This window comes from Emiliania huxleyi (assembly GCF_000372725.1).
Source record: "Emiliania huxleyi CCMP1516 unplaced genomic scaffold EMIHUscaffold_4, whole genome shotgun sequence".
NCBI lineage: Eukaryota > Haptophyta > Isochrysidales > Noelaerhabdaceae > Emiliania > Emiliania huxleyi.
In genome coordinates this window covers 1,734,122-1,742,133 of record NW_005198966.1, presented here as the reverse complement: position 1 = coordinate 1,742,133, position 8,012 = coordinate 1,734,122, and the positions used below count along the sequence as shown (strand labels likewise).

General features: G+C 65.7%; 3 protein-coding genes across 3 annotated transcripts; all 3 read left to right on the top strand.

Moving 5' to 3' along the window:
* Positions 1-1,596: 1,596 nt before the first annotated feature.
* EMIHUDRAFT_420427 (hypothetical protein) lies at positions 1,597-2,591 on the top strand. The gene is made up of 3 exons (XM_005770752.1): positions 1,597-1,689; positions 1,759-2,073; positions 2,173-2,591. Exons 2-3 carry the CDS (start codon positions 1,795-1,797, stop codon positions 2,260-2,262), a joined length of 369 nt encoding a protein of 122 aa, XP_005770809.1. The 5' UTR covers positions 1,597-1,689; positions 1,759-1,794; the 3' UTR covers positions 2,263-2,591.
* A 742-nt stretch (positions 2,592-3,333) lies between these two features.
* On the top strand, positions 3,334-4,150 carry EMIHUDRAFT_350015 (hypothetical protein; the record flags this gene model as incomplete). Its single annotated transcript, XM_005770751.1, has 2 exons — positions 3,334-3,940; positions 3,962-4,150. Coding segments are annotated over 2 exons (721 nt in total), but the record flags the coding sequence as incomplete, so codon positions are not given.
* Positions 4,151-4,842: 692 nt separating this feature from the next.
* EMIHUDRAFT_61494 (hypothetical protein) lies at positions 4,843-6,904 on the top strand (the record flags this gene model as incomplete). Its single annotated transcript, XM_005770750.1, has 5 exons — positions 4,843-5,010; positions 5,077-5,178; positions 5,271-5,401; positions 5,717-5,942; positions 6,281-6,904. The coding sequence occupies 5 exons, from the start codon at positions 4,843-4,845 to the stop codon at positions 6,902-6,904; spliced, it is 1,251 nt and encodes a 416-aa protein (XP_005770807.1).
* Positions 6,905-8,012: the final 1,108 nt, after the last annotated feature.

Below are 8,012 nucleotides of genomic sequence, written 5' to 3'. Positions count from 1 at the left end.
CCCACCCCAGCGCGCAGCCCCCCCAACCGACCCCGCCCCCCCCGTCCGCACAAGCAGCCACACAAGTCAGCTTTGGGAGCTCTCGGCGACGCCCAATGCGTGCGCCGGTAGGGGGGAGTGTGCGCGCGCGTGTGTGAGATGAGGATTGTGGCAGGCTGCTGCTGCTGATGGGAAGTGTGCTCTGTGTGCAGCGCTGCGCTGGCGTGCGACGCGCGCGTGCTGTGCGCGTGTGCGTGTTGGATGCGCGTGCGCGTCTGCGTGTGCTGCGCGCGCGCCGCCGTGTGTGCTGTGTGCTGTACTCTGTTGTGCGCCTGTTTGTGCGGCTGGGAGGCGCAGCTTTGGCTGGCAGGGCTGCGCGGTGGGCTGCGGCGCGCTGCGGGTGGTTGTGCGCCTGCCTGGTGGTGTGCGGCGGCCGCTCAGCCCGCCCGACCGGGTCGTCGGCGGCCCAGGGCGCGGGCATGCGGTCTGCGCTGCATGTGAGGCTGCTGCGCGGCTGGCGCGTATGTTTCCGTGCGGTGAGGGACGCGCGTATGTGTTCACGCTGCGGGCGCGGGCGGGCGCGGGGGGCGGCGTGGTCTCACCGCGGTCCGACGTCGGTTGGTCTTCGGCGTGGCGAGGGCGGGCGCGCAGAGAGGCGTTGCCGCCCTCGCGTTGCCGCGAAGGAAAAAGAATCCAGAACGAGGCCTTGATGTGCAGCACAAGCACGCGGCCCATCGTTGCCGTTCATCGCGCTGCGGCCAGTCTCAGCACCGCCCAGCGAGCGCGTGGGCGTGTGGCCGCGTGACAACTCTGGACTCTTGGTGTTGCGCTCCTTCAAAGAATTCGCGCCAGCCCCCCCCCCCCTAGACGGAGCGTGTCAACACCTCCCGCCACGGTGTTAGCACGTTCTAACACCTCTGCGGCTGTGGTGTTAACCGTTAACGTGCCGGCACCGTTCTAACATTAGTCCACCAGCCCTGGACGTCCAGGAGCACGTCCTGCTGTCGATCTCGACGTGCGGCGCACACAGGGAGGGGCCGGAAGCGGCTCGGCCTGTGCGGCGAGGTCATTGCGCCTGCCCTGTTGCGTCCAGTCACGGACCCATGCGCCCTGCATCACGGCAACGGCTTGCCACTGAGCGTCGTCGAACTCGATCGCCTGCCACGCCCCCGGCAAGATGCACTCACCCCACTCACCATCTTGGCCCACCTGGTAAGGAAAGCGCTTATGAGCGCCTCAAGGGCATCGCCGCTGCACCACAGCGCGCAACGGGACCGCAGCTGCTTGTTCTCTCCGCACTCCTTCAGCCGCAGCAGCGCCGCCTCGGTCGCAGGCGTGAGCGTAAGCCGGTACGTCTTATGCCGAGCCGGCATATGGTGTACAAATAGATGTCGCGATGGCTTTTCCCGATCATTTCGTCCGTCCAATCGAAGAATCTTACCAATCGAAAGAAGCGCTGGATCGCCCATGTTATGGCAGACTATAGTCGAGCGCGTCGGAGAGGTGTTTCGACACCGAGTGTTTGAACGTTTCTTCGCAGAAGAAACGTCGAGAGAAAAAATCTCTCGCCGGTGTTCACAGAGCTCTGTGAACACCGGCTACTCGGCCTTAGCCGCCGGTACGTCAACAGTGCGATAGCCAAGTATCGCACTGTTGGGTCCCGATGGTGTCCCATCACAAATTCGTGCTGTCGACAGATCATGTCCCTTGGTCGACTGCACCCGCCTTGCCGCCAAGCGCCCCACGCGTGCCCTGCGCACCAGCTCTGGCCTGTCGTAGGTGTGGCACGCGTTGCTGTGCGCCTTTGGCCTGTACATGTACGTGCGCAGCAAGCGGGGCGACGAGGCAGTGAAGGCGGTGGTCACCACCAAGCAGCGCAAGCTCGCGACCGCCAGCCACATCCTCGTCGAGCAGCAGGCCCTCGCCAACGAGCTCAAGGAGCGGCTGGCCGGTGGCGCAGACTTCGCCTCGCTCGCCCGCGAACACTCACAGTGCCCCTCCGGCCAGAAGCGTGACGGCTCGCTCGGCAGCTTCCCCCCCGGCCAGATGGTGCCCGCCTTTGACGAGATTGTCTGGACGGCACCGCTCGGGGAGGTGCAAGGGCAGAGAGGACGCACTGCTCCCACCGTCGGCCCCGCTCGGGCTCCTCCACTCTGGGTCGCTCCCACCTGCGCGGGTTCCGCCCATGCACAGGTGCAGGGGCCGATCAAGACGCAGTTTGGCTGGCATCTCATTCTCGTCACCGACCGCAGTGGCCCCGATGTGGAGGCCAAACAGGAATAAGCCGTCGCCTTGGGCCAGCGCTGCCAACTACAGCCCGGTGACGCGTGCGGAGGCGCCGTCTACAGCCGCTTGACGCGCAGCTTGCCGGCCGTGGACACGAGAGACGAGTGTCGCGTGGAGGAAGCAGGGCACACACACACTCCACACACGCAGGGCTCGTCGCCTCGCGCGCGATGGAAGAAACCCGGGGGGACATGTGTGACCATCTCTCCGTCTCGCTTGAGAGTTTGAGTCCCACCCATATACAGGCTTCTGGTGTCCAGTCGCTATGGCCAGGGGCCCAGGAGGCTCGTGTGTAGTACACTTTGTAGAGAACGTTTTTTTCCGTGTGTGACCTCTCTACCACTCACCTACACCTTCCTTCCGAACAACCTTCTTCCTTCCTTCCATTCTCTACACCGCAGGGCGTCCTGTCTCGTAACTTGTCTTTTATTTAGCTCCGCGGTGAGTAAGTTGCCGTTTTAATTTGTTAGAATACGACACCGCGACAACCGCTGAGGTGAGCAAGCGAGACGCTACGAAGTGTCGTGTTTCCGTTGAAGAGAGACAGAGGGCATGTGTGTGTCTAGGGTGTGTGAATGTGTGTGTTGTGTGTGTGGTGTGTGTGTGTGTGTGTGTGTGTGTGTGTGTGTGTGTGTGTGTGTGTGTGTGTGTGTGTGTGTGTGTGTGTGTGTGTGTGTGTGTGTGTGTGTGTGTGTGTGTGTGTGTGTGTGTGGAGTGTGTGTGTGTGTGTCTGGTGTGTTGTGTGCTGCCTGTCGGTGTACGGCCGGCTCTTACACGCCGTGTTGTTGGCGTTCAAAGGTTGTCACTGGTTTGTATGCTCGCCCGCGTACTTGCCCACGCACATAATAACGAGAGGAGCTCATCCCTTTGCCGAGTCGCGCTGAAACCACGGGTTCGGAGGGCTGAAAACGCAATCTCTCTCTCGAGGTTCTCGAGGTGGATATCCTTTGGCCGCGTTGGGTAGCGAGGATTGGTGTGACGCGATCCACACGCAGGCGTGGTTTCTGGCGGCCAAAAAAGCCGCGGCACGAACCACAAGAAAAAAGAAGTATAAGCTCCTTATCAGCTGGTCGGCCGCCGTGGGCCTCCGGGCCTGCTGCGGCGGCGCGGCCGGTTGAGGCCGGGCTCGGCCCGGCCCGCGACGGCTGGCCGCCGACGAGCGCGCTCGCGCTGCTCGTCAAGATGGCGGCGGTGGCGATTGCGGCGACAAAAGTTCAGGCGTACAGCGCTCAGGCGCCTGTCGTCTTTCGTCTTTTGTCGCATTTCGCACACGCGCGCGCCGCGCGACCCGCGTCGCTCCGCGAGGGCATGATCCTTCCGCGATTCGAACCCGCAGCCAAAAGCTGCTCGCTCGAACCGCGGCCGACTCTGCCACCGCGGCCGCAGCTGCTGAGCACTCCAGAAAACTGGTGCCTCATATGCTGCCTCCCTGCGGATGCTGCCGGCGAGCCTGGCGGTCCGCTGTACTACAAGGATGTGCTGACTCGATTCTACCTCGAATTCTTCTACCCCCACGACTCGGAACACGAATGTGACAGGACCATCGGGTCCATCAGCCACCAAAGCGGGATCACCCGAGAGCAGCTGAGCCTGCCTCTGGCCTCGCCTCCCTCTCCTTCAGGCATTCGTGGCATCCTATGGGTCGTCCAGAGTATCGACCTCTGGGCTCTGGCTTGTCAGCCGCCCCACCGAGGGCACCATGAAGTATGGCGATCGCCATCTCGCTGGCCTCTCCGCAGGCCCCCCCGACCGCGTCGAACTCATCGGCGCGGGCTCTCTCGGCTACGGGACCGGCCCCAGCTTCGGCTGAGGGCTAACAAGCTGCCGAGCCCAAATCACTGTGAGAGTCGTGATTTCTTGTTGGTTAATAAAAATCTCTCTCGAACCACGGCGCCGACCACGCGAGGCCCACAGCAAGCAGAGATCTCTCTCTGTCTGTTGTTGTCTTTTGTTTGTTTGCACGCCCGGTAGCAGCAGCCTTCCCCTTCGCCCCCTACCTATGCCAACAATCAATACACCTACCTACCTATATACACGGCACCTACCCATATTGGCGGTTGTCAGGGTAACTCGCGAGCCAGGGGCTGCTTGCTATAGATAGATAGATAGGAAGGCGAAATGGGCCACCAACGCGTTCCGTAGCGAGAAGAAAAAGAAAAAGAAGCCCCGCGCACGAGGCCCACTCCACTCCACACCCCACTCCATTCGCTCCTCCACTCCCAGCTGCCCCCAGTCTGTCTGCACCCAGTGACGATGCCTGATAAATCTGGCGGCAAGGCCAAGAAGGGAGCCAACCTGGGCCGCTCGATCATGCGGCAGCAGTTCCGCGAACAGCCGGCGGCTGCGGAGCTCGAGACCGAGCGCGGCAAGGGCCGGCTGCGCTCTGTGACCCAGTGCGACGACCTCGAGGAGTTCATGTCCAACGCGACGCTCGAGGGCAAGGACTTCGCGGCGCGGCGTGGCGAGGTGGTCGTCCTCGCCTCCGAGGCTCGCGCTGTGATGGCAGCGGAGGCGCCGCGCGATGCGTCTGTCGCGACTGACCTGCCAGTCCCGCGGCGGCCAGCCGGCGCGGTGGGCATGGATCCGGCCGAACTGGACGAGGCGGAGCGGTCAGCCTTCCTCGCCTGGCGCCGCGGGCTGGCTACGCTCGAGGAGGAGGGCGGCGAGTGCCTCACCCCATACGAAAAGAACCTGGAGGTCTGGCGGCAGCTGTGGCGCGTCTTGGAGCGGTCGCAGCTGGCACGCGTCCCGAAAGCCATTTGCACTTTCGCGGCGGTCTCCCGGACCGACCGAGGCGCGTCGCGACTGCAGGTGGTACAGATCGTCGACGCTCGCAACCCGCTCCTCTTCCGCTCGGTCGACCTCGAGCGGTCGGCGGGTGAGGCTTCGCCCCCGCGGCCATGCGTGCTCCTCGTCAACAAGGCGTCGGCAGCAGCCCGCTGAGGCCCCCTAGCCCTCTCCCTCGTGGCGCCCCGCGCCCGTGATGGTCGCGCCCCCGTCTCCAGGCGGACCTGCTGTCGGCCGAGCAGCGCGCGGCCTGGGCCGACTACTTTCGTGCGCACGGGATCGAGGCGCTCTTCTGGAGTGCGGCGCGCGCGCAGCAAGAGATAGACGCAAACGCTCGCGGCGCGAGCACGTACTCGAGCGGGGAGGAGAGCGAGGAGGAGTCTGAGCAGGGCGAGGGCGCCGCCGGCGAGGAGGGGGAGACGGCGTCTGCGCTCGGCGCGGAGGGAGGGGAGGCGGGCGCCAGCGGCGAGCCGGGCGGCAGGAGCAGCGAGGAGGAGGAGGAGGAGGAGGAGGAGGAGGAGGAGGAGGAGGAGGAGGAGGAGGCGATGCTCCTCCGCCTCGCCGCCTCGACTCGCCGCGCTCCGCCCGCCGCCGCAGCAGACCCGAGCCTCGCCGCCGCCGGTGCGGGAGGGTCTGCCTTTCGGCCTCGAGCTCGGCCTGCGAGGGCTCGGGTCGGGTCTCGCGTGCTGCGGCGGGAGGAGCTGCTGCGGCTGCTGCTCGCCCGCTGCCCGGACGGGCCTCCCGGCCCCGACGGAGCGCCTCGGCGCTGCGTCGGTCTGGTCGGCTACCCCAACGTGGGCAAGTCGTCCACCGTCAACGCGATGGTTGCCGCCAAGAAGACAAACGTCTCTGCCACGCCCGGCAAGACAAAGCCTTTCCAGACGCTGCTGGTGCCGGACGTGCCCGGCATGGCGCGCCAGCCCCCCCCCCCCACCCCCCACCCCCCCCACCCACCGCCACCACCACCGCCACCGCCGCACGGGCGCCTCCCCTCCCCCCCCCACACTGCCCTCTGGTGCGGTTGACGACTCTGTAATGTCGGCATGGATTCCGAGCCACCGCTTGGTCCTGAGCAGACACACCTCAAGACACCACCGACGCACCAGCCCCCGCCCCACCCCTTCCCCGCACCCAGCGTCTCCCCCAGGACCTCCCGCCTGCCACCCCCGCCCCCTCGCCGCCCGCCCGCCCCCCGCCCACCCCTTCCAACACCTCGCCCACCCCTCAGGTGCTCTGCGACTGCCCCGGCCTCGTCTTCCCCTCGGTGGCGGGCTCCAAGGCGCAGATGATTTGTGACGGCATCCTGCCCATCGACCAAATGCGGGACTACATGCCGCCGCTCCGCCTGCTCTGTGGCCGGCTCGGTCCCGACGACTTTTTCCAGACGTACGGCGTCAGGCTGCGCACTCCGGAGCAGCGGCTGGACGATCCCGATGCGCCCGAGCAGGCGCGCGAGCTGCTGATCGCGCTCGCCCTCGCGCGCGGCTTCATGACAGCGACCAAGGGTGGCCCCGACGAGTCGCGCGCCGCGCGGATCGTGCTCAAGGACCTCGTCAACGCGAAGCTGCTCCACTGTGCCCCACCGCCGGGGGCCGCTAGTAGCCGCGGAGGCGGCGGAGGCGGGGGAGGCGGCGGCGGGCGGGTGCGCAAGGAGCCGGCTGCGCCGACGGCAGAGCGATGGCTCTCAAAGGTCCGGGCGGATTACGAGGCGCAAGAGGGGCGTGGGGGTCACTTTGCGGGCCGCCGGGGCGCCGGCACGAAGGGCGCCCCTCGGGGCGTCCAGTTCCGGCCGGAGGGCGCGTTGCCCGACCGGCTTGTGGCTCGAGGCCCGCGCGGTCCCGCGTTTGCGTGAGAGACCTGCTGCCCCCCCTTCCCCCCCGTTCGAGCCCGTATGAGACTCATATTGACTCTGAATACTCTGTAAAGGGGAAGGACCCTGAGTTGAACAGGGGATGTGCGCCAAGCCCTCCTGCTCGGCTCCAGCGAGTAGACAAGTGTTGTCATCAACAGAGTAGAAGGATCTGACCTCGGGGCCGATGTGACCAAGCGCTGGTAGCATGGTTTTACCTCACACCCATGGTCTCACAGTGTGCCGGCAGTCGCCGCGCAGTGTCGCTCACACAAGCCGCAGCACAAGTGACTGAGGGCCAGTGAGGGCGAGCCCATCGCTGTCACAGCTGTGGTAGCCGCACAGTAGGCTGTGCCAACTGTGCAGAGCGTGTGAGCAGCAGAGGAGCTGCTCTCCAGGCTTCTGTCGCAAAGAAATGCATGCCACCGAAAGCGCTGTCGAGGTTCGCCGAGCGCGGCGCAGGTTGGAGGAAGCCGTCACCGACGAGCGCGTTGGACTTTTCACTCCGGACAAAGACGGGGACACAGCGGATGGTGCGGGGTGTGTCCCCGTCATAGCGGCGAGGCGCGGGACCGTCTGTGGCGAAGTGGGTCGCGTCCTCCGATTTCCGTCAACTCACGGTCCTTCCCCCGTACACCGACACCGCTCACGGCCGGCACCGCGGACGGGGCGGTGGGGGCGTTGGGCGACGGGGACCCGCGACGGTGGGGCGGGGTGGCCGGGGGCGGCCGATGCGATCTATTCGGCGGGCTTTTTTGTACGAGATGATTGCGGCGCTAACCTCGAAATGTGCACCTTGGATGGCTGCGCTCCCTGTTTCACAGCCATCCGTGCGCTCGTAAGGATGGCTGTGAAACAGGGAGCGCAGCCATCCAAGGTGCACATTTCGAGGTTAGCCCGCAATCATCTCGTACAAAAAAGCCCGCCGAATAGATCGCATCGGCCGCCCCCGGCCACCCCGCCCCACCGTCGCGGGTCCCCGTCGCCCAACGCCCCCACCGCCCCGTCCGCGGTGCCGGCCGTGAGCGGTGTCGGTGTACGGGGGAAGGACCGTGAGTTGACGGAAATCGGAGGACGCGACGTGCTGATATCCGTACCAAAGTGTAGGTGT